Source organism: Ptychodera flava, chromosome 19 (genome assembly GCF_041260155.1).
Source record: "Ptychodera flava strain L36383 chromosome 19, AS_Pfla_20210202, whole genome shotgun sequence".
Taxonomy (NCBI): Eukaryota; Metazoa; Hemichordata; class Enteropneusta; family Ptychoderidae; genus Ptychodera; species Ptychodera flava.
In genome coordinates, this window is record NC_091946.1 from 30,674,755 (window position 1) to 30,701,927 (window position 27,173).

At 40.3% G+C, this 27,173-nt stretch overlaps 2 protein-coding genes across 2 annotated transcripts; both read left to right on the forward strand.

Annotated features, from left to right (window-relative positions):
* Positions 1 to 825: 825 nt before the first annotated feature.
* Positions 826 to 2,268, forward strand: LOC139118146 (uncharacterized). The gene has a single exon (XM_070681439.1). The coding sequence runs from the start codon at positions 826 to 828 to the stop codon at positions 2,266 to 2,268; it is 1,443 nt and encodes a 480-aa protein (XP_070537540.1).
* A 221-nt stretch (positions 2,269 to 2,489) lies between these two features.
* LOC139118147 (uncharacterized) lies at positions 2,490 to 3,863 on the forward strand. Its single transcript, XM_070681440.1, has one exon. The coding sequence runs from the start codon at positions 2,490 to 2,492 to the stop codon at positions 3,861 to 3,863; it is 1,374 nt and encodes a 457-aa protein (XP_070537541.1).
* The last annotated feature ends 23,310 nt before the right edge of the window (positions 3,864 to 27,173 follow it).

Here is a 27,173-nt window from a genome sequence, read left to right on the forward strand (position 1 = left end):
GCGACCTCTTGGAATATTGACTTCCAAAGCGGCGAGCGACAAAACGCGAGCTTCAGCAATTAATCGGCAAACTCAACTGGGCGGCTAGAGTTAATCGTGGCGGGCGCACATTTTTGCGGCGACTCATCGATGTGACAAATTCGGTCTCACGACAGTCTCATCACATACGCCTTAACAGGCAAGCGAGAGCGGACATCAGCTGGTGGGCGAATCTCAGCCAATCTTTTAATGGTAGGGCATTCTTCATAGAGGAAACTCCGTTGCCCCAGCAGATTTTCACCACTGACGCATGCTCAGCAGCGGGAGCGGGCATTTACGCGAACGACTGGTTGTTAGGAAATATATTCTTGTATTACGTCATTATTAGTACAGTGTCTTACTATAGATACTCTGATAGCATTCCTTCTAAGACTAAGCTTTGAGGCACCACTTCCTATTACTGTTTATTTTACCAACCAGAGATTCCATCTGCTAAGACAATATGTCTAATCCATCATGTGCCTTTCTCGTGACTCATAGACACTTTTCCCGCCAAAAGTGCTTTATCTACGGGAACCTCGCCTTCCCTAATCAGAGACTTTTCCACCCTCAACTGAGACACTTCACGTCACTGGACTCTATGTACGGTCTCTCACCCAAGTGTTATGCTTCACTGTATTAGCCACTGTCTATTATATTAGTATAGAATAAAGTAGTCATTTATAGTATTAGACGACTTCGTCTCCCGACTGCTTACTCAGACCTGGTCATATTCCACACATAATTTCTGGTGCCGAGACCAGGATTGCGAGACTACCTACTACAGCCTGAAGCACACTTTCAACGATGCCAAGAAACGGAAAGTCCTTCGGGTCCTCCGGATCCAAGGAAACTAAAGAACTGGAATACCAAAGAAATGGAAGACGCGATCGGATAACAACACTTCTGAAGCAAGCGGACGACATAACTTCCAAGGAAAACCCCACAAAAGAAGAAATTGAAGCACTTTCCAAAGTCACCAACAACGTCTCGAACAAGCTAGAGATCATCAAGAAACTGGACGACGAAATTTCTTCACACATCAAAAACAACGAAAAGTTACAAGAAGAGTTTCAAGCAGCAGACGAATACGAAGATCTCATCACCAGTAAGTTGAAGCTTTATAGACAATTTATTAGAGAACATACTGACGAGCCGACTAGTTCGAATGTATCGTCGACTTCGTCGCCGGCGCCAAGTTCTGCGCCCGTTTTTAGACACAAGGGAAATCATCTGCTGAAACTAACTCTTGAAAAATTTGACGGTGAAATCATGAAATGGCCAAGCTTTATCGATAACTTCATGTCTCTCATACATGAAGACGCCTCGCTAAATGACACCGAGCAACTTCGGTATTTGAGAGCAAACCTCGTCGGTCCTCCCGCCGGGGTAGTAGACGGACTGAGATCAAACAAGAAAAGTTACGGTGACGCGATAGAACTCTTACGCGATAAATATGGCAGACAAGAAGAAATACGCAGAGCTTACGTCAAAGCTTTTTACAAATTGGAAAACCCCGCTTACACTGTTGAAAGTTTGACCGCATTTCACAATAAGTTAGAAACGTACGTTCGCCATCTTGAACAGTTAGAAGTTCAACAAGATAGATTCGAATGGGTGATCTTAATCATAGTGTTGGAAAAACTTCCGCCCAATCTCCTGACGCTGTTTCAACGTCCATTAGAGGATGAACTATTTCACACGTTCAAACAATTTCGCGAGGCTCTCAAACGCGAGATACGGATAATGTCTTCCAACAATCGTGCTGCTGAATTGGAAGAATCCATTCAGTCTTCAATGCCTAGTACCGCCGCCTTTTACTCAAGTACCGCGACTAACTCAGCCGCGCGTCGCCCTACTCAACGGAAAGAAAAGAGTTGCGCCTTTTGCCGAGGACCACACTATCCGAACGATTGCACTGTGGTCACCGATTCTTCGAAACGACACGATATTGTCAAACAAAACCGGCTGTGTTTCAATTGCCTCGGGAAACACAGAGTCAGCGACTCTAAGTCCAAAGGAAAATGCCGCAAATGTGATAGAAAGCATCACACTCACTCTGTAAATTGGACCAGGGATCCACTTCTACAACTTCGGAAACTTCACGCGATCCTACCCCTACTCAACATAATGCTGATGCTTCACCTCAACCCGGAACCGCGAACGCTTCTCACCGTGACGCTCAACCCGCCGCGGCCACTACTCAAGTACATTTCGCTACCTCGGATAAAGAAGAAACCGCCCTTCTGAAAACCGCTGTTGTTCCTATCTCATCGGGACGGAAAACCGTCAACGCTGTTGTACTCATCGATGAAGGTTCTAACCGTTCATTTATCGCTAGAGACTTAATTCGGAAACTGAACATTAAACCGGACGGTTACTTCAACACTAGTATCGCAACATTGGGCGATCTCTCTCAAAGTAAACGCTACGAAACGGCTACGTTCAAGCTTCATACTCGCGACGGACCAATGGAAATGAGCGCGCTGATTGCACCGAAGATCTCCGCCATGAAGAACGTCATCAAGAAACCGCTTGTCGACCTTCCTCATCTACGGGGGCTACCGTTAGCCCATCCTCCCTCGGACGCGTCCTCCTTTGAAATCTCCGTACTCATCGGCGCTGATCGCTCGTGGGACTTCATCGAAAATGAAGTCATCGAAGGCCCCGGACCCTACGCTGTGAAGTCAAAATTCGAATACCTGCTATCTGGACCTACAAACGCGAGAAACAATCTCAACGCTGCTAATGTGACTATTCTACATATCGCTACGCACTCTATGGAAGAAGAAACGAAACTTCAGACTCTCTGGGACTTAGAATCTATCGGAATTAGAAATGAAGAGCAATCAATGGACACCAAGGTAAGCGAATTTGAATTATTTCGCGATACCCACTTACGAATCGACGACGGTAAATACGTTGCTAAGCTTCCTTGGAAACCAGATCACCCGCCATTACCGACCAATTATCAAGTTAGTGAGAAACGCACACGCGCCATGGTACGCAGATTAAAGCCAGATTTATTGAACACATACAACCGTATTATTCAAGAGCAAATCTCTCGTGACTTTATTGAAGAAGTTTCTGATGATGATATAATTCGTGGACATTATCTACCACACCGCTCTGTTAAGAAAGATTCGACTACAACTCCTATCCGTGTAGTCTACGATTGCAGCTGTCGCCAATCAATTGACGCCCCCAGTTTGAACGATTGTTTACAGACTGGGCCTGCTCTGCTAAACGATATGGCAGCTATACTACTCAGATTTCGATTAAATGAGACTGCCGTTATCAGCGATATTGAGAAAGCATTTCTCAATGTCCGCCTCGACGAAAGTGATCGGAAATTCACCAAATTCCTGTGGCTATCAGACCCTAGCGACCCTGAAAGCAATTTCAAGGTCTATCAATTCAAAACGGTCCTCTTTGGCGCGGTCTGCTCTCCGTTTATTCTGAACGCTGTCGTGAAAACTCACTTGGAAAAACACAATGCAACTTCGACTTCCGCTGATTTAAAAGATAATATTTACGTTGATAACGTTGTTACTGGAGTAGAAAACGCGACCGTTGCCGTGAAATTCTACAACGACGCGAATGAAATCATGACTGCCGGTGGATTTAAACTACGCTCTTGGTCATCCAACTGTGATGAAGTACGCTCACTCGCCAAACGCGACAAAACACTCGAAATGAACACCAACGTGGGTGTTCTCGGAATGCGCTGGGACTCTGACTCGGATACATTGACTTATATGAAGAAAACGCAACCTCCTTCGAACGACCTCGTGACTAAACGTGAAGTTGCTCAAATAACCGCAGGCTTATTCGACCCCTACTGATATCTATCGCCGGTTCTCGTAAAGGCGAAACTGTTCATACAGGAACTTTGGAAAAGAAAACTCGACTGGGATGAACCTCTTGGAGACGACCTAATCAAACAATGGTCACCCATAGCAACCGACTTACGCGCCGGTTCTCACATTACCTTCAGTCGTCGATACTTCACTGAAGGTACAAATCTACGCGATGAACATGAACTACACGTGTTCGCTGACGCAAGCACCAAGGCTTTCGGTGCCTCGGTGTACCTACGCTACAAGGGCCAGACTGCATTAATTATGGCAAAGACTCGCGTCGCTCCTACGAAGGAACTGACGCTACTGCAATTAGAATTGATGGCCGCACTTATTGGTTCAAAACTTCTCCGTTTCACCTATGATGCGCTGAAAGATAAAGTAAATATCACACGTCGCTTCCTATGGTCGGACAATCAAAGCGTTATTCGCTGGATAAGAAACGATAAGAGACTACCGCTGTTTATTGCAAATAGAGTAAAGAGAATTAACGAATTTCCATGCACAGTTAAATACTGCCCTGGGAAAGATAATCCAGCCGACCTGCTAACACGTGGAATTTCTACACGCGACTTGGAGAAATCTAGTCTCTGGTGGGAAGGGCCTGATTGGCTCAAACGTGGTGATTGGCCAGTTTGCCAATTATCTGACAACTATGACACCGCTGTGTTTCTCGCAGACTCGGACAATAGTGATAACGCATATAACGGACATGCAAACACAGCGGCTCTTCCTAAAGACAACGCCCACTCTACTCAAATCGGAATCCAACACGTGGTTGACGCAAATAGATACAGCTCGCTCACTAAATTACTCCGCGTATCCGCTATCGTACTACGCTTCGTATCGAACTTGAAGAAGCCCAAAGATTGCAAAAACCGGATATCTTACCGCAAGAGAACTTCAACGCGCCAAAAACAAATGGATAAAAGACGTTCAACTCGAAGTATATCGCGCCGACGTATACTCGCTCCTCGGAAAGACTACGAAAACTATGCTCGCTAGACAACTCGCGCTCTTCTTGGATGAAGACAACATTCTTCGCTGTGGTGGCAGGCTACATAACGCGCCGCTCGAATACGCCGCGAAATTCCCTAGTCTGCTTCCAACCCATCATCGGTTTACGGAACTCGTCATCTTAGCCGCGCACAAATGTGTACTACACGCCGGACTACAGACAACGGTTACTCAACTCCGTCAACGGCACTGGATCCCCAAGATACGACAAGCTGTGAAGAAATCAATACGCATGATCGGACTGACAAAGAATATTATCAAGAAAGTATTAGGTCGTGCATTCATAACGTTCGACGAGATGAACACTATAATCACAGAGATAGAAACTACGCTGAACGACCGCCCTATCACCTATCTGTCTTCAAATTCGGATGACGCAATATCGCTCACCCCTTCGCATATGCTCCATGGTCGCGTCCTCACAAACGTGCCACGCCCATTTGTTGACGACACTGAAATTTCGGACCTGTCATTCGGAAATGAAGATGACATGAGGAAACGCTATCTGCGCATTACTCAACTACAGGAACATTTCTGGCGCAGATGGACAACGTAATACTTGACTGCCTTACGTGAACACCACAAAATTCACGGTAAAACGGACAATGACATTCGAATCGGTGATGTTGTGCTTGTACACAGCGACACCTCACGCCGAATCAACCGTAGAAAAGCTAAACTACGGAAACGACGGCATCATTCGTTCTGCAGGAATCAGAACTGCTAATGGACATACAAATCGTCCCATCATCAAGCTGTACCCACTGGAAATCAACGCCAACACAACACAACAAGCTACAGAGAACAACGATCACGTAAACACAACAGGTAACAGGCAACCAGCAGCGAGAGGCCACCGACCAGAACTGCAGCCGCCATCGCCCGTTGCAGAATTCAAGATTTAAACGATGTGTGAACCCTTGTTGCTGAACTCGTATATATCGGACTATATATACTCTTATATATTGGACTTATTTACTCAATATTATCCCATAGAATAGAAATTCTTTTTCATTTATTACACATTTCACTGCCAAATTTACTACTTAGTATTTTACGTTTCATTGAGATTTGCAATCGTCTGGAACACTGCTAAAATTTCCCGCCGGGGAGAATGTTAGGAAATATATTCTTGTATTACGTCATTATTAGTACAGTGTCTTACTATAGATACTCTGATAGCATTCCTTCTAAGACTAAGCTTTGAGGAACCGCTTCCTATTACTGTTTATTTTACCAACCAGAGATTCCATCTGCTAAGACAATATGTCTAATCCATCATGTGCCTTTCTCGTGACTCATAGACACTTTTCCCGCCAAAAGTGCTTTATCTACGGGAACCTCGCCTTCCCTAATCAGAGACTTTTCCACCCTCAACTGAGACACTTCACGTCACTGGACTCTATGTACAGTCTCTCACCCAAGTGTTATGCTTCACTGCATTAGCCACTGTCTATTATATTAGTATAGAATAAAGTAGTCATTTATAGTATTAGACGACTTCGTCTCCCGACTGCTTACTCAGACCTGGTCATATTCCACTCACTGGTTCTACATGCGATGGTCAGCGGACCACCCAACTACTGCGGATGCGCATATCAACCTCAAGGAACTTTACACTGTCCTGCTTGCGTGCAGGCAGTGGCATCGTTTCTGGGACAAACGCCACATAGTGGTATACACGGACAATACCACCACCATGTATATAATCAACTCTGGCACGTCACATAATGCAACAGCCATGGAGTGGCTACGCGAACTCTTCTGGCTGTCGGCAATCTCCAACTTTCAGATTACCGCCAGATAAGTCAGAACTAAATGATAACGACGCGGACTCCTTATCGCGCCTGCACGAAATTAAACACTACTTCAGAGCTTTAGACACCCTGCAAAGTCGCGAAGCACACCCTTTACAGGAATGGCACTACCATATGTCTGTTTCCACACACTCCTTATTGCTCCAGGACCTTTGTAGTAATTAACTTTACAAACTAAGTAACATGCATGGACTCTTTTAGCGACAATGACGCTATTTCCAGGGCGCCGGAGGGCTAGCGCCAACTACTAGTGTTGGGGGCTTTGGGCGGAAATCGGCTCATAGCCTGTCAACATCGGAATAAAGTTGTTGACCTTGAACCCCAACACTTGTGTCTGTCTGTATGTTGTCAGTATAGGCATCATTTAAGTGAACAATAATACTTGTTTTATTGTAGTTTAAATGGGCCGGGTTCGAGGCTGTGAGTGGGACGGTCTCCGGACGAGGCAACTTAATAGTTAATCAGTATTGGCTTCGACCTCAGAGCGTTCCCCACCCTCCCTCCCTATCCTACTAGCTTGCAATTGAATTTTTTTTCCTTCTTTCTTCCTCTTCTTCTTTCTTTCTGCTTTTCGTCTTTGAATATGTACCTTATTACGCCTAGAGTGGCGGAAATCGGCTCATAGCCTGTCAACATCGGAATAAAGTTGTTGACCTTGACCCCCAACACTTGTGTCTGTCTGTACGTTGTCAGTATAGGCATAATTTAAAGGTAGTATGAGCCTCGAAATTGGAAGACTTAAACTTTTGCCGAAACTTTCCTCGATTCTAAGTCAAGAATAAAAATCAGGAGTCATCGTGCAAAGTGTAGTACCAGAGAACCAAATTACCTAACATTCATGGATTTTAAAATTCAAAATGAAAGCAATAACACATTTCAAGCAACGACATTTTTAATGATTGTCTCTTCATCGATTTTATTTCCTAAGAGGGGTATTCGCGTGTCAACACGAGAAGCGTGACTGCTGTTATACAGGTATTGTAATTTTTTCTGTAATCAGTGGATACAAATACTGTGTAGGGTACCCATCTACAATATCGTGACTAATGTATACTCGTATTATAACTATTGAAAGTACATAGGCAAAGCTTCAATGGTATTTCAGCACAATGCACAACAGATTGAAGTAGACTTTACATAACAGCACACTTCATAGAAGCATGATGCATCGCACCTTTATGATTAAAATTTTTCAGGGAAAAATATATTAAACGGCTATTTCTGCAATATTTTGTTATCCGGAATGACGTGTGTTAATTAACAAAAGGGTTATGGCATTCCAAGACGTGTATTCGATCTAGAGGAGCACTGGCAAAAATACGAATTTGCAATTATTTGTTTACCCTCTAGTTCAAGTCCGATTAATGTTAACGTGTAACGTATAACTATAATATATATAACGTATAACTGTAATATATATATAATGTAATGTATAATTAACGTATAACATATAATTATCATATATGTAACGTATGTATAAGAAACTGACTCGTGTGTCTGTCACCAAGAATTTCACTTTTCTTTCAATTCTCTTTGAGGTGAATAAAATTTCAACTAAAAAAGTGTTTAGTTTGTGTTTTAAAATTTTCGTGGGATTTTTCCTTTTCGGGAACCCCTTCCAAGGTCTTATTGTCAGTCCTGTAGATGGTAAATGACAAATTGATAGGGTGATGCAAAGACTCTATGCCTGAACATGAAAAAACAACGAAAATAATTCGTTCAGAAACAAGGAAAAATCAAAGAATGAAACGACGGCTATAATAATTAATACATCTTACGGAAACGTTACAAGAATGATCGGAATAAATGTTTATGTAATGGAGATGAAATGCAGCCAGCAATGACACTATCATTCTATCGATGAAATTTCGAAGTGTACTTTGTATAAATCTGGCTAGAATGTTTTGCTATACCCTATTGTGAAAAGTGCGCTTATTTAGTAGGCATCAAGTTATACCTGCATCATGCATGATATATGGCAAAGTATATTGAACTCACCTATAAAGTCTCCTGGTTGAAAGGTAAGCATATTCTCTTGCGAAACGTTAAAGACTATTCGTCCAGATGTTACATTTGTAATAGTGATATCGTTTTGCCCAATAAGAGCAAAATCATCAATGTGTTCCCTACGGTAAATTCCCGGATGTAGAGTGACCGATTCTCCTTCTGCCCATGGAAGATCTAAATGCCATTGCCTGACCTTGCCCCCGCATGGTAATTTCAATGTTTTATCAATGACAATGACGGGACCATGTCGTTCTATGAAATAACCGTGGTCAATGTGACTTCGACCGAGAGAGTCCGGGCACTGCAAAATGTCTGTTTTTGAAAGAAAAAACACACCAAAAGATAGCATGTTTCATATCAAACGGCCATCAATTACCTTTGCACACTACTTGGAAGATTGACATTTGCATATAAAGCATGAACGCTAGATTTTCTTCTGGCTGCTATAAAAAAGTAGTTCAATAATTTATGTGCCATTATGCAAATAAGGAAAAGCTACTAACACCTCCAGCAACTTGTCTTGTCGCTGAGAAAATCCATAAACAGCAAATTCCCGGTATTGTCATTGTAATTTTTACCTCCGGCATAAACAGGACAAGTGCACTGGCAGTATTTTCATGGTCGGACAAACTTCATTTTTGCATTTCCGGTAAGATAACTTTGTCCAACCAGCACCTCTTTTATGGCGCTAGAATTTCATTCGTTGTGCGGTATGGAGGGTTAATTCCGAACCGACCTACTATTCAAATGTCACTTTTCATGATTAAGTGCCAACGGCCCATCTCAGAACCTTAAGAAGACAGTTGCAATGGAAAAAGGAAAGACATTCTACCTCTTGGTAATATCACCAGTTGGAACATGTTCTGCAGATATAAAATATCCCTGGTCATTTGAATTTGTAAAGCAGAACCACTGGTGTAAATAACCTGAAAGAAAATTTTGAGTGTTTCAAATTATGAAATCATATGATTGGAGTTTGTGTGTGACCTCACAGGGAATGCAGCTGGCATATGGATTGTCTACATCTACAGAATTAAGATGATGTAAATGTTCAACAGGAATTTTTTCTTTGTTTCAAATCCCATATATTCCAATTGTTTTATTATGGAAATCACAGGCCATCGACGATTTGTACTTATAGTCAATGTGTTTTATCACCAGTTTTTAACTTCGTGAACCCCATATAACCCTGCCCACTTAAAATGGCCAATCGAGAATAGTGGGCGGAGTTTGTGTTCAGATATACAGCAAAATGCATGTTAACGTTGTATCACCGATCTCTCACCGTCTTTCACTCGATTTTAAGTTATTCTTACTCACATTGGATATATTCACAGAAATTCAATTGGTTGCAAACTGAAGAAACTGATTAGCATTGCCAACTTTGAGGAAATACCTTCCGATAAATTCTTGTACAATATACCATTGTCCCTCAAAGGAGCTTTAAAGTGATAGAGCAAAATTGTGCAAATACCGGCTATCATGCTGTTTGTTAAGTGTTGCTGATTATCGAGCCTCCAATTACATGGTAAAATTTACAATAAATTACTCCTTGTCCTGCTACACTCATTTTATGGCCACATTTCACCATAGCATGGTGAGATCTTTTAAATTACGATATGCACTCGGACAACTCACCAGACGTCTGTAATAGTCGCGCCAGCGGCTTACTGACTACGCATGCGCATATTCATAATATACTATGCGAGTAACCGGAAGTGTACCCTTCTTTCACGGGCGCCACCATGTTTTTTTGAGTAATCGTAAATAAACAAATACGAAACAAATTACTATTATATAACATGCCATTTATAAAATATACCTCTTTTATTAGCCAGTAAATGTTACTATGCACCTTGTCGCTGATACAAAATATCGTTAATATAGATAAAGGGAGAAAACTGTCGTGCATATGAAGGGAGCATACGCAAAGAATGCTGGGATTGAATTTTAGAAAAGCGCCCCCTGTGTCAATAATTAGATTCAAAAATTGCCAGTTTTTAGACGGAACGCTATAGTTACAGCTTCCAGTGGAAGATGGGCAGTGCAGTTACCATTGCAATGATAATGATTGCATAATACGTCCCTTGTTTAACGCAATAGGCTGTTATTATTGTAAAAATTGCCAATTTTTGTCCAAAATTTTACACGTTCCTACAGAAAATCTATACCTGAACTGCTGCAGGGTTTGACGTAGCTCTGCATGGCAGGGCTGTGTGTTACCGGCATTATACGGCCTCCCACCACAGCCGTATAACGCCGGTAACACACAACCCTGCCATGCAGAGCTAGATTTGACGTCGTGTACGTACGTGAACTGCTTTCATCAGAGGGAAACTGGGCATAGTTGTCATATAAACGTTTATGAAGTAACAATTAATTACATTTTATCATGAATGACATTGCCAATCTTAAACCCTGGCGCGACACCAAGGGCTGAGCCCTATGTAATATTATAATGTAGGTAAAAGCCTCACCTCTGATGGTTCTGTAATATCTCCGCATACTTTAGCAAGCTTGTCATTTATATTATCTTTCAAATCGTAAATTTCCAAGTAATAAACAGCACAGCGTGGTTGGTCACAGTCGCCAACAATGTTGTTATATTGAACAATGACATCTAGAACTTTGCCTGTAATGTTCAAAAATCAAAAGAAATAAACCAGCCAAGTAACAAAGTTTTTAACCAGTTGGGATCAAAGCGTGAAGCAATAGGCCGAATCTCGGTAGTTGTGTGAAGAATAGAAGGTTCAAATTCGACACAACAAGTCGAGACGTCCAAAATCAACACAATAATGTGTACTTTCACGATCCTATAATCCTACTTGCCTGATCCCCAATGCTGTGCAATGGCAGACTGACAACGTGAATGTGGAGAATTGCCGTCAATAGATTTTCTCCTGGATTTGGCATGTATTAGTTAAATACAGGTATAAGAGTAAGGATTTGAATTTTGTGGGTATTTTCGACCGTCCGATGTTACTTTTTAGATGGCAGATATTTTATTGTGTTGGTTTTGTACTTCTCGCCGTTTTGTTGTGCCAAACTACTACCGAGAGACGTGGGTGTTGATTTCAAAATTGGAGAGAGTGTACCTGTACATGTGTACCCCGATTTGCAAAGTACAATTTAAATTATCTTCAAGAAGCGGATGTCCCTAACTGGACAGGAGACATTTAATAATAATCTTTACCGCCTCGATACGGGTTTTGCGGACCGAGGTTTTAGGGCGGAAGGGCTCGTTGCTACCTATATATAGGGTCAGGTGTATATGCAAACGAGACGGTTGTTCTGGCGCGTTCAAGTGTTAATGAGAAGGAATTTGCTTCTGTGTCTACATTTCGAAAGAAATTCTGTACGTTTGTTTAGCAGTGTTGACTTGTCTGAGTTGATAATGTGAATTTTTTCCGTGATGTAGAGGTTGCAGCGTTTTGTCTTGGTTGAGTAAGGCTCGGCTCTGTCAATGATAGACCATGTGACGTTGTATTTTGTGTTGCTGTCCTTGAGGGTCCATATGTATTTTGAGAGTTCCGTGCTGTTCCTGTGTTTTGATGTTTTGAAAGTATATTTGCGATATGTGTATCTTGTTTTGAAAGCTGAGTCCGTGAGTCCGATATAGTGCTTTGTATCATTGCTTGTATTTACGATGGCTTTGTATACTACTGAGGGCTTGAGACAGTTTCCGGAAAATGGACAATCTTCTTTTTTGCGGCAGTTACATGACTTGGTTGGTTTGTTGTCGTTGTGTAGGAGGTGGTTGTTATGGGCTCTGATTATACTGCCCATATTTCTTGTACAGCTGTTGCTGACTTTCACATTGTTTTTATTGAAGATCTTGTGCAATGGATGTCCTTACGGGAAGTATAATTTAATGAGGTTCAGGAATCTCCTGCCGATGTTGGTTTTTACTGCTTTGTTGAATGGTGGGTTATACCAGATTATCTGCCTGCTTCGTGATCTTTTGGGGGCGCTGCCGGTCGGTGGTTGATTGTATTTCATGTTGTGAGCTGATGGCCGCTTCTCTTGAGTGCTGTTTCGTATTCAGGGGCCGCCTTTTTTGAATGTAGTTTCACAGTCTGATATGGTTGATATTCTTTTGTTGACGGAAATTGGAATTTACTTTAGGATAGGTGGTGGATGGTTGGATCAATTATAAACGTAAAGCAGCTGGTTATTTGCTTTGCTGTAAGGTTGGAATGTTCCATTTTGCAGGTTGAGTGTTACGTCGAGAAAATTCGTGGTCTTGATGTTTACTTGTATGGTGATGCGTAGGTCAAATGAATGGAACATGGAATGATTTCTTTCTTTATTTTGTCGCACTGTCTTGGTGATCTGATGTCTGTGACTGCGAGGCCGTCGTCTCGGTAGAGGCCGACGTTGGTTTTTTCAAGTATTTGGCTGAGTGATGAGAGGATGTATGCTCCGATCAGTTCGCATATTTCGGCCCCTTCAAAACTACCCATTGTCACGTTGAACATGTCGCCGGTGGAGCTTTTCTTGGACTATGCTGATTCTTTGTTATTTAGGATGGACTTTCTTGAGTGCATAATGATGTTCAACTCTTCGTCTGTGATCCTGGTATATTTTTGTGCGTGGTGGATTGCGTCTGCTACACTTGACTTGTAACCAGAATCTTTCTTCATGAAGATTATTTATCAATATGCAGAATGAAGAATACATCAGAAGTGGTGGTATGTATGACGCGAAATCATGGTCACGTAGCCAAAAGAAGTATTGCATGCAGTCCTGCCGAAATTTGAGTAGATTTATTAAGGTGAAAAGTAAAGAGATATTCTACCGTCAGTTAGTAACAAATGGTGCATATACCTGTGAATTTTGTTCGCTGGTGGTATTATAGTCGTTTGTAGTTGTTATAGATTAAAAAGGAATTGAAGGAATTGAACTAGGCAATTCGATGTTAACAAAGTAACAATTTCAGATGTATATTAAAATGAGAAGTATGCGTTACACTCTGGACGAACAGCAAATCATGATACATACCTTTTTGAACATTTACATCCCATTCACAGTGATCAGTGTCCGTTGGTCTATATGTGATCAAGCCGATGTCGGAAGCGGTGAGATCCAAAACTTCATTGAAAGTACACATTGATGAATACACTTGTAACAGTAGGAGAAATTGAAATTGCAGTTATATGTAATGATTTTAGGTTTTGAGTTTAGATCCCTGCGGGGAGTGGTGATCAATAACTTTCCTGAAAATGAAATGGAGTCAAGCCAGAAACTACAAACGTCTTTGATGTGCTATTAATCTTGATGACTCCAAATTATCTTTTCATAGTAAACTAACCAGCAAAACTATATACGTCAATTTACAATCTATAGTGTACAATATCAACCAATAAGGGCAACTGTGACAAATCTCAAGGTACTTAATCACAACATTAAAGTAAAGTGGTTTAACGGACCATATTCAACATGTAAAGAACAACCAATCAGTGAGCAGGAACTATATTAGGAAACTTGGTATAACGTGGTTCAGTCCCTTTCAGTAAAAACGTGGAATCTAGCATCAGAAAAATATTCCATTTACTTCTTGATTACCGCGTCTTGAAGGAATTTTTAAGCGGAAGAGATTTTTGATAGAACACAGGGAAAATGATTTACCGTTGCACGGCAAATATGTTAGACTCAGTCAAAACAAGGATAGCCGTACCACAAATTCCAACAGATTTTTTTTCTTCAGAATGCATTTTGAAGAGGTACTCAGAACAACATATTTAAAGATTACCGGAATCCACCTATGGAAAATATGTTAAATTAGCGTAAGCAAATATTGCTGCCAGCTGTCCGACAAATTTAATTGATTTATTTATTTATTTATTTCTTTTCAAGGAAGACCAACGGGAACAAGTCCCCTTTACAGGCTCCATAAAATGTAAATAAAATATAAATGCATAAAGTATAATAAAACGATAAGCAACACACAGACACTACCTATATGAAAAATTATGTAAGTGGCCATATATATATATATATATATATATATATATATATATATATATATATATAAACATGTTAAACAAGCTATTTTGGTGATTTTAAAGTCTAACAGTACTTATGCTGCCCGGGGAATAATTTTGGAGACAATGTTTTTCTCAGGCATTTTCCATTGATGATTTGCACAATCCCAATACTACTGCCAACATTCAAACAAAATAACTTTTCACTGGTACATCAGGTTGGGGTAAATTTTTTGCACGGGCACTTTGAAAATTTGATAAAGCCAATGCAGCAGCCAACATTTCTACAAATCGTTTTCGGTTAGATACCAGGTATTAAAAAAGTTATTCAGTGATTTTATACATTTTTTCGACATAGATTTTGAGGTTCAGTATATTATCAGAGCACTTTTATATTTTGCATAAATCCAATATGGCTACCAAATTAATGCTCTTTTTCTCCTGTCGATATACCAATTTCAACTAATTATATCGTTTGGTCGCGATGTTATACATATATATATATATATATATATATATATATATATATATATATATATATATATATATATATATATATATATATATATATATAAATGTGATGTAGTGTCATGTGATTATTATTCATGAGCTGTCATTACTATTCATGAGGGCATGTATATCTCTCTTAGCCCACGTGTACTCAAGCCAGTCTCCAGCTTACCATTACTCTATGTACGTAGCTTAGAGCTTAGTGTAATAAAGTAGCATCTTAGATTATATAGTACTCGCTGTTTCCAGTGGTCTTTACATGCCTTCATCATTGGAATACCAGCCTTGCCGGCCCCGACACGCTACCACATAACCGTCAATACCAACGTAACCTCGGTTATATCACATTGGAGCCAGCTTATGGGATTCTAACTCACATTCTCAAGACGGACTTGGATGAAACCTGGTTGTAACAAAGCTTAACCTGTGAGTACTTATAAGCCGTCTGTAAGACACACTCGGAACTTTGGAAATGACTGTGTGCTACTAAAAGCTGAGAGACTCGGAATGAACGCTTCTATGGTTGTGTAACCTGACTTTGCTACAAGCAGCAAGTTAAATATCTGCGGGAACTTTGGAAAGTTATCTGCAGGGGGAGACTGTCGTCATTTTATGTATGCATTGGTATGTGGACATACCATCATAGCAGAATCTCCGATACCTGAGATAGTCCAGTGGAACTGAATTTGCTGATCAACTTAATACTGGTGTAGACGTCGCCATGTGGATGTAGCTGATAAACCAGAGACGAGAAGTTGGATTTTGTGAGCACTGTCAACCTTGCGGAGAAATCAACCATAAGCCAGTAGAAGCAAGTTCACAGAAGACGGGGGACAATTAAGAAGACAAGAGAACTTTTGTGTGAAGTGAACTTAATTGAACTCTGCCGTGGACACTGTCTTAGAAGCAGCCGGACTTGCTTATTTTTAAGACTTTTAAATTTCTTGAAAATTTCGGTGTGCAGAGAATTTTCACAATCTTTTTGTTTCAGTGTTTAATTAATCTTTCAGTATACGCGGGAAGACACACCCTGTTGACGCAAAAGACTGTAAGTACTAATATAAGCACTTATTGAAACAAAGTCTTAACGATCTAAAGAGAGGTTGTTTTTCTTGGGTGAATGCCCCTTAACTAAGTACCTGTGCAAATCGTACGACAAGAAATTTGCATTTCTGTGATTGTGTACTTGTGTATCTTTTCATTAGCGGTGAAAAACAAAGATAAGAAGCCGTGGGAAATACTATCATTCAGTTGCATTCAATTAAGAAATTTACACTGACTGGATGGGGTCAACACACTTTGTGGTTGATACCATTGCATTCTAGGGGTGACCAGGTAAGTGTATATCTCTTAATACAGCCGTGTGCTAGTGAATGAATGAGTATGCCCGATACAGAGGGTGAAGTAAGCTTTCCCAGTATGACAGAAAGCAAAAGCCCAGCAATTAAACAAGAGCCTATTGATGATTATGGCGCAACAAGTGGTTTTAGGGGAAAAGAATTAGCTGTAAACCTGTCGCATCAAAAAGAAATTCTTCAGCTCAAATTGAATCTGTATAAACAGGAGCAGGCAAATCACGCGCAGCATTTAGAGAGAGAACGCATGCGTATAGATGCAGAAAAACAGAAATATGAGTGAGAAAAACAATTTCCTCAACTTGAACTAAAGGCAGAAAGGGAACAGCGCGAACACAATTTGAAAATGAAAGAATTGGAGGTAAAAGCGAAAACAAATTCACTTGATACGGATCGTGAGTTCAATGATTGGACTGCTAAGCTCCCTCAGTTCAAAGAAGGTGACAATGTTGACACATATTTGCGTACATTCGAGAGGCTAGCTCGAACGTACAGTTGGCCTAAGCGGATTTGGCCAAAGAAATTAGCTCCGACTCTTGTAGGTAAGGCCCAGGAGGCATATTCTAGGTTGAAAGAAGACGATGCCCTGGATTATGATAAGGTCAAAGTTGCTATACTTAGGAAGTATGAGCTCACCAGAGAGTCATACAGAGTTAAATTCAGAGCTTGCAAACATACAGATGAGGAGACATTCTGTATGTGGGGTGATATTGTTGCCGATACTTTTGACCGCTGGATGGAAACAAGTGGGGTTCCGTCTTTAAGTGGTGAAGAAAAATATGAACGGGTACGTGAACTATTTATAAGGGAGTAATTAGTTGAGGGCGTGCCCAAACAAATGCAAAAATGGTTGATGGAAAGGGATCCTGAAAACTATAAGGAGTTGGTAAAACTTGGTGAGACATATAAGTCTGCACATTCTGGCGCTGCTAGCGATCAGACTGAGCGGAAGCGGGGTTTCAAAAGTTTTGAAAATAAGAACAAGCAGCAAAAGGGTGAGGGAAAGAAGTTTGATAACTCATCCCAGAGCGGTGAGAAGTCAAAGCCCTCAGCTGCATGTTATACTAGTGGGAAAACTGGTCATTTGGCAAGAAATTGTCCTGAACAAAAGTCTGATAAAAACGCAGGTTCAGCAAAGACAAAGGCCGTTGGCCAAGTCAGAAGTCAAGATGACAAAGGCTATGATATTTGGGCTGAATTTGGTAATGATTATCTACTTGGGAGAAATACTTACGTTGGGTGTTTAGATGGTAAACCAGTGAGTATTCAGAGGGACACGGGTTGTTGTCAAACCTTGGTAAAGCCAGAGTTTGTACAACAATCTAACTATTTGCCTGGAGAGACTTGCAATATTAGTTTTGCAGACGAAACAGTGCACGAGGCGCCTGTTGTCAAAGCCCACATCGAAAGTGAAATTTTCACTGGACCTTTACGTATGGGGTATGGAAAGGTATACCTAAGGACGTTCTGCTAGGTGAGGACGCGCTTGCCTGGCAGGATCGCCGTGCGTTAGTGGTCATAAGACGTCAAAAGAAAGCGCAGGACGAGCGCGAGGCTATAGTTAAGCGAAATGAAATGGCATGAAAGCAATACCTGTTGAGGAATTGCCGACTCTCAGTGAAGCAGGAGAAGGTGATGATGACTTCAATGAGGAAGTAGAATCATCCGATGAAAGTAACAGTGCTTCAGAACACATTGACAAGGTCATTAAAATCCAAGAGGTAAATGGGTCACGTGATGTACACGATGATTCACTGGGTATCTCTAGATTGTTTGATGAGGATAATTTAAACGATTGGAAAGCGGATGATGTAAACAGTGAGAGTGAGTGTAATGATACCTCCCATGATGCATCAGCCCTTGACGAACCGTTTGATGAGACTTTATCAGATCTGAGTGACATCAGTGATGACGAAGAAAGTGATGATGACACTTCGAAAGTGTCCAAGAATATTTCCACTGGATTAAAATGTCTGCAGGAATATGCTGAAATATTAAGATTAGATCGGGATAAGTTAAGAGAACTTACATCGGCCGATCCTACTCTTGCAAAGGTGCCAGAGCATGCTCAATCATCGGAAAATCAAACTGGATTTTTCTGGCACGAGAAATTATTGTATCGTAAGTGGATAAGGTGCGTAAGGTGCGTGAAGTTAGACAAATTGTAGTTCCGGCGGAATGTCGCAATGCATTGTTAAGAGTGTCACAGGACATATTACCTCTGTCAGGACACCTTGGCATTGAAAAGACTAAACAAAGGTTGCTACAATACTATTATTGGCCCGGTATTTTCAAGGATGTTGCAGAATACTGCAGAACTTGTAGTCCTTGTCAAAAATCTGCAAGACGGAGAGCGTCTGAGCTTTGGCTATGCCAGACCAGGAAGCCGAGACTGTTGCGACAGCGTTGATCGAAGTTTTTAGTCGTATGGGACTACCTGGTGAAATTTTGACAGACCAGGGTACAAACTTCATGTCACGTCTTATGACTGATATGTGTGAGAAGTTGAAGATCTCGAAAATTCGAACGTCCCCATATCATGCTCAAGCAATGGATTAACTGAACGGTTTAACTGAACGCTCAAAGCCATGTTACAACATTTCATAGCGGAAGACCCTAAGGAGTGGGACCGATATTTGCCGTACCTTCTTTTCGTGTACAGAGAAGTACCACAAGCGAGTACTGGTTTTTCACCTTTCGAGCTATTGTATGGTCGAAGTACAAGAGGACCACTTGCTGTGATCAAGGATCAGTGGACTGAGAAAAGTTCACAGGAGGAAAACTTGGCGCAATACGTAATAACGATGCGAGAAAGGCTTGCCGACATGAGAAAATTGTCAAAAAGAACATGGAAAAAGCCCAAGCATGACAAAAACGGTGGTACGATAGGGGAGCAAGGAAACGTTCTTTTAGGAACGGTGATAAAGTACTTGTACTCTTACCTTACTCCACGCATAAGTTGAGTGCTCAGTGGCAAGGACCATTCACTGTGGTGAGGAAAGTTTCAAACGTTGATTACAAAATTGAGCGAGGTGGCAGTAGAAAACCGAAGCGGGTTTATCATATCAACATGCTAAGAGCATGGAAAGAGAGAAATAAACCGGTGTATTTTGTTGACACTGTTGATGCTGTGTGCAACAAGGACATAGAAAATTCTATGTACTACACACTGGAGGATCAGAGCACAGAGACTTGGAGAGATGTAGTAATTGCGGATTCGGTAACTGCAGATCAGCGTGGGGAACTGTTATGCTTACTGCAAGAGTACAGTGATGTTTTAACTGATGTACCCGGTTGTACTGATCAGGTAGAACACGATGTGATAACTACTGACGAAATGCCAATTTGTCAGAAACCATATCGTCTACCGCAGGCAGCTAAACAGACAGTTAAAGAGGAACTGCAGAAAATGCTGAAAGCTGGAATTATTACTGAATCAAAGAGTCCCTATGCCTTGCCTCTCGTTTTAGTCAAGAAAAAACAGAGCGGAATTAGATTCTGCGTTGACTATAGAAGACTGAATCAGGTTACGGTATCTGATGCATATCCTATGCCTAGACCAGATGAATTGATTGAGGAAATCAGCGGATCGAATGATAAATCGACGATCGATCTCACGAAGGGATATTGGCAAATTCCCTTGAGCAAACATGCTCGGGAGAAGTCTGCCTTTATCACTCCTTTTGGACTGTCTGAGGATATACTTTTCAGAGGCTAATGGATAAGACATTTAATCAGCCCAGAGAAAAAGCATATATGGATGACTTGGGTCCGCATGATCATTCATGGGAAGATCATGTTAAACACCTGCGTAGCATATTTTAGAGGTTACGTAGTTGTAAACTAACTGCTAGACCAACTAAGTGCTATCTTGGTGGCAGTGAGGTTTCTTTCATTGGTTACGGTGCTGGAAGTGGAAAAATAAAACCTATGGCAGACAAGGTTAATGCTGTTGTCAATTATCCAACACCAGTGACAAAGCGGGATGTCAGATCATTTTTAGGATTAGCAGGATACTACAGGAAGTTTATCCCAAATTTCTCTGACATTGCGACCCCATTGACTGAGCTGACATGCAAAAATAGCCCAGCCAATGTTCAATGGACTCAGAGCTGTGTGGATGCTTTCCAGAAGCTGAAAGACGCTTTAGCATCATCACCAGTTCTGGCGGTTCCAGATTATAATAAGCCGTTTGTGGTGCAGACAGACGCGTCTGACCATGGGATTGGTGTGGTTTTGTGTGACAAAGGAGAGGAACATCCGGTTCAGTATATTAGCCGAAAACTCCTCCCCAGGGAGAGAAATTACCCATCTATAGAAAGAGAGTGTTTAGCCATTCTTGAAGCTTTGAATCCTTACTTGTACGGGAGAGAGTTTACAGTTCAAACAGATCACAATCCATTGGTTTGGCTAGACAAAATGTGTAGTAAAAATCGTAGGTTGTTGCGATGGAGTTTAATACTGCAAGAGCATCAATTTCAGATTGAGTACAAAACACTGATTCCACACTAAAACATTCTTTTTCAGTAAAGGCTTGTCTTTCCGTGATGGGGACAAATAGTTTCGACCAAACATATTTATTTTCTGGGGTTTTTTATTTACATTTCCCCCCATATCAGAACAAACAACATTTTCCCACTATCATAAGTTGTTTTTTCGGTGAAAAAGTTTGTAAACTGCCCTAAATCATAGCATTTCTACCTGTCTTTTCCTCTTAATGTCTATTATTGAATAAAAAATTAGTAAACTTTCATGTAATTGCTAGTTGTTTTTAGTATCATTTAGATTCTTACAAGGCTGGGTTTTGTTATCAGGAATTTAGGGCCGGTCCCTGTTCTCTAGATGTACGTTTCCTGACTTTACGTGTTGTCTTCAAATTGACCGTCAGATACGTGGACATTTGTGATACTGATCTGGAAAAATATATAAACACATTTTTTTTCATGGTAATCACGCAAAGTTACTTTGACTATATCATATATCTTCAAAATTGAATCACCGTCAATGTATCTGAAATACCTTGCAAGATGACCTTAGTCAATCACGTTGAATACGCATTCGTCAATTTTGCTTGCATCAGATACGTTAACTTTCTAATCGCTGTATTTAAATCATGAGACTATACAAACAAGTATTTTATTGATCATCGTGTTACATGAATCTCACTTATTCACATCGACTGTGAAATCTTAAAAATATACATAACAATTAGTATTGAATGTTAAATAAGACTTTTGGGTGTCAGATACGTTTGCATCAGATACGTGACCTCGATTACTATAGCCCCGAAAAATCAATATATTGACGCACTCAAACAATGACGCTGCTTTTTGCACTCTGACCTTTGAACAATCTATCTATTGATATGCTAATATACTGATTGCCAGGCGTCGTTTGAGTCGAGGGGCGCTCTCTGTCATCATATTCCAGGATAATTGCGTCGAATTCGGAAGTAAGTACAATGTTGTTGCATTGCACAAATTTATAAGAATGCAATGAGAGATATAACATCAAGTTTCTTTGAAAAGAGTGATACTTTATGTATTTTGCGGTCACTCTTCAATATGCAGAGCAAAATATCACGTACGTAATATTTAACGTATCTGACAGAAACATGCAGATATCACGCGTTATTGTCTTATTTCCCTTCTGTACTACGTGCATTTAACAGACATATTTGTGAAATCAAATCGTAATTTTTGACGTAATTCTATTAAATGTTTGATTTATTGACGTAATTTCAAAAAAGCAACTTACAAAAGATGTATATTGCTCAACATTTGACGGACAATTTAGTTAACGTATCTGACATGTTTTTGTATAGATCTGACTTCTCCTTAAATTAGCCTTTAGCTTGAAAATTAAACATGCGTGACAGTGACGTGTAAATATTAGGCGACCATTTAGAGTACTTCTTCATCTTTATTTTTGTAGAGATGGGTAAAACACGAGCAGATTACCAGCGAGAGTATAGAGAGAGAAAGAAAAAAAACGACCCTGAATACTTGGCTAGAGAAAGGGAACGTTCAAAACGTTATCGGATACCAATAAAAGATCTGTCCAAAAAGAAACAAGCCAGTATTAGAGAACGAAATAAACAATATAGTAAAAAGTATAGACATATAAACAAAAAAATCCTACTGAGGCTAAGAGAAAAACAGAGAGAAGTAACAATTTCTGAACCAGTACCTCTGCCGAGCATTTCCAGTAACACATTGGAGTCTTGTAGTCCACTGAGTTCCCGCAGTTCGCGAAGTAATCCATCACCGCTTCTAATAAAAATGTCCTTTCCACAAAAGAAGAGAAACGCAAAAGCAGCCAGTGCACTACAAAAAGCCAGGAAAGAAGCACAATACCTGAAGAAAAGGATAGAGATTCTGACAAGAGAGAAAAGAAAGTTGGCGAAGAGATGCCAGCGGTTTAAAAGTAAGCAAAAACACACAGTCACTGCTGCTAGTACGTGCATCCTTGGATCAAGGCAGAGTGAAACGGCACAAACACCAGAAAGAGAACAAGACAAGAATTACGTCAAGCAGGAGTGAGTCCTGGAAAGATGCCTAGGTCTGTTGTAAAGAAACTCACCATGGCAAATGCAATTCTTGATGAAATTAAAGAGTCAAAGAAACACAACAAATCGCAGAAAGTTCGAAATGTAATTCACCGCGTTGTTAGTGGGAAAATAGTAAAACGCTCTCGTTGCATTTCCCTTCTACACCAGAGCACCGGTATTCCGAAATCAAGTATTATGAATACTAATACAAAAACAATACAGTTACAGAAAAGAGCACGACTAACTCTTGCTAGGGCGTGTTTAAAAAATCGGGTCGTCGATTTCATGAAACGAGATGATGTAAGTATTTCCATGCCTGGAAAAAATGATGTTAAATCGTACGAAGGAGAAAAACACCAAACCCGCATTCTCAATGATTATCTCTCCAATGTGTACGAGAAATTCAAAGCTGAACACCCTGAAATAAAGATATCGCTGTCATTATTCTGCTCATTTAGGCCAAGATACGTGCTGCTGACATCCTGTATTTCGCGAAATACATGTCTCTGTATCAAACACCAAATATGGCAATGATGCTTAAATGTCTACGCTCCATGGGTATCAACGTGTCAAATAATCCAGAAGTGGTATGTAGACAGGTGACAAATGATGGGATGGAAACTCTACTAGGTAATATAAGGAATGATGAAGTTGAATTTGATACATGGAAAAGAGTGGAATCCGATGGAAAGAAACGAATGAAAATTGTACGTGAGAAGAAAAGTAGGGATGACTTCATAGCTTTGATGAAGAGCGCCTATGCAGAGTTTTTGAAGCACGTAGACCGAGTTAAGACACAATATGCTGCTTTGAGACGCCTGAAAGACACCCTTCCCAAAGGTCACATCATTCTGCAAATGGATTTTGCTGAGAACTTTACTTGTGGAAGCATGGATGAAGTGCAGAGTGCTTACTGGAATGCGACAAATGTCACACTTCACCCTGTTGTGGCCTACTACCGCACCGCTGACGACAATCTTGAGCATAAGAATTACATCTTTGTATCTGACGTAAACCATCATAATTCAATCGCCGTTGTCACAATCATCAAAATGCTCACGAAAGAATTGCGAGAAACATTTCCTGAAGCAAAGGTAATCCATTACTGGACAGACAGCCTTCATCCCAATATCGCAACCGGTTCGTGATCGACACAGTTGTTCATCACTACGAGAGGCATGGGTTCCATGCTCGTTGGAATTACTTTGAAAGTGGACACGGGAAAGGTCCATGTGATGGACTTGGTGGCTCTGCCAAGCGACAAGCAGCTGATGCTATTAAACAAGGAAAAACGACAATCCAGGATGCCAGCGATTTCTTTGCGTGGGCTTCAAGAAATGAAAAATCGATACATTATCGATTTTATTCAGAGCCCGAATACAAAGCAACATCTGAAGAGCTAGAGATGTGTACTTTTAAAACTATACCCGGTACCATGAAAATACACGCGGTTTATCCATCCAAAGGTCAACTTTACACCAGAGACGTTTCTTGTTACTGTCAAAGATGTCTCGTTGGTGATTTGTGTGAAGGATGGACCAGGAGTAACAAGAAAAACGCTGCATCGCCCACAGAAAACCACTCATCATCTGCTACAGTTACATGTACAAGCCGCAGCCGTGAGGATGTCAATGTCATTGCGCGGAAGGCGATTATGTTGCAGCCCTGTATGATTGTCAGTGGTACGTTGGTCAAGTAATTGAGTATGACGAGAATGACGACGATTATAACATAACATTCATGGAGCCAACGCATGGGAAAAATAAACACCCGACATACAAATGGCCAGCAAGAGCCGATGCCTTGTGGATTAAACCAAATGATATAATCTGCACCATAGATGAGCTGAAACCAACAGGGAAAAGCAGGCGTCAATTTGTCCTTGCAGAAGAAGACTACGAAAAAATAATGGCTTTTGTTGCTGTTCGTGGCTCGGAATAAATCATGATACTAACTTAGACTGCATGACGTTGTGCATTTCTTAGATGTGTGTCCTTAGATACCACAGAATATATATATATCTGAGGCAATGAAAAAAGCATTCTGACATAGTGTGTAGTCTGCATCAAATACGTTAAGTACATGTTTCCTGAAAATATTTACGATTTCGACACTTTTTCTAACATGAAATTGAATTGACGTTGAACTCAAGTTGCGTTATTAAAAATACAATTAAAAGTCGGTGTTTATAGGAGTTAAAAATGTGATTCCCACATCTACAGCAGAAATTCCAACATGTGATGCGGAAGAACAATGATTTTTCGTTTTCGTGTTAGTTTGAGCTTCACATTTTAAAACCGTTTTCAAGGTTTAGAGGTTCTAGAGCGTATTAAGTGTTTGAAATCAGTTTGTTCGTGTTAAACTCGTAGACTCAGTATAAAAGAACAGTGACATCGACTGGAAACAATAGTGCATCAGATACGTTAACAAACGACTACAATTAAATTATACGTTATTCTGCTTTTATCTGGCAGTTTTGATCAATGTTAAATATAACCTATTTTGTACCTATGATAGAGATTGCATAAAGTAATGCTGCCACCTTCTTCTCGATGTCTTGATTTTACTATGATAATTGGAACACATTCGTTCTTTTCTGTGTGAAAAAATTACCCTGTCCGTCGGATTTCGTCGCAACACTTTCCCAATTTTCGACTTGACCTACATCGTTATACGATTGAAGTGAATCCCTCTAGGTGTTGCCTTTTTGTAACAAATGTATTCATTTATTTAATGTTCATTGCTTTTTAGGAGGTTAATCATCAAAGACTGTTAACGTATCTGATGCATATTTTTCTTCCTAGTATGAAACACGTTGTTCACGTAAAATTGGAAATGTGTTTGGGTCCCCTGAGACTATTTTTCATGACTTTAATTGATAAATGATACTTTAAAGCCAATGAAAAGTTTTCAAAAACAACTTCAATTTTTAGGAATTTTATTTTACAATTATACTGTTTAGCGTGGAATCAGTGAAAAAGGGCAGCGAAAATACAAACGCAGACGCATTGTCGCGAATGTGGAGCTCGGATGTACGGTAGTGAGTGAAGGTGCATGAATGATGTAGTTAAAGGGCTGTAGTGACCTGATATACACTGTTTTCGAAAATGCATGGTGAATTTTCAACCCTTATAGTAATGGTTTTTGCCCAGGTTGCTGTAGCCGACTTAGTCAGTAGTTTTTTTGTCATGTACTTTCCTTTAGATTCAGTAGTATTAGCATTGTATTATTTCATTTTGATTTTTGCTGATTTTCTGAATTATTTTGCCGTACTAGTGATGTAGACTCCCTGTCTCCATCAAAATAAGGAGGGAGGAATGTGACGTAGTGTCATGTGACTATTATTCATGAGCTGTCATTACTATTCATGAGGGCATGTATATCTCTCTTAGCCCACGTGTACTCAAGCCAGTCTCCAGCTTACCATTACTCTATGTACGTAGCTTAGAGCTTAGTGTAATAAAGTAGCATCTTAGATTATATAGTACTCGCTGTTCCCAGTCGTCTTTACATCCCTTAATCATTGGAATACCAACCTTGCAGGCCTCGACACGCTACCACATAACCATCAATACCAACGCAACCTCGGTTATATCACAATATATATATATATATATATATATATATATATATATATATATGTTTGTGTGTATTTCTCTCTCTCTCTGTTCCTTTTCGTTGCTATATACGATATCATAAGATTGCGAGTGTATTTTATATATGACAGAAAAAATATTACATATTCCATTGGGTCAACCTTACCTGAGTCAGTTGCGGTGTGCTCATATAAATTTTCTATATGAATGAGATCTAAATTTTTAAGTGCCAAAATTCCTAGATATTTTTTAAAACAAATGGTCTGCAAAGTTAACTTCTTAAGATACACTAATTGATAACTTTTATTTCTCGACCTACCAATGCATTCTTTATCTGGCGTCTGCGAGCTGCAGTAGCAACTTTTGTCGTTGGTCTCAGTTACACATATCTTTGGACAAGTTCTTTCGACACAATTCATTATATCTGAAAGAAATTCTTATCAAGTAGAATATTGGTCT

Excerpts from the sequence above, each read along its gene's own strand:
- LOC139118147 (XM_070681440.1), top strand. The coding sequence starts at position 2,490 with ATGGAAATGAGCGCGCTGATTGCACCGAAGATCTCCGCCATGAAGAAC.
- LOC139118146 (XM_070681439.1), top strand. The coding sequence starts at position 826 with ATGCCAAGAAACGGAAAGTCCTTCGGGTCCTCCGGATCCAAGGAAACT.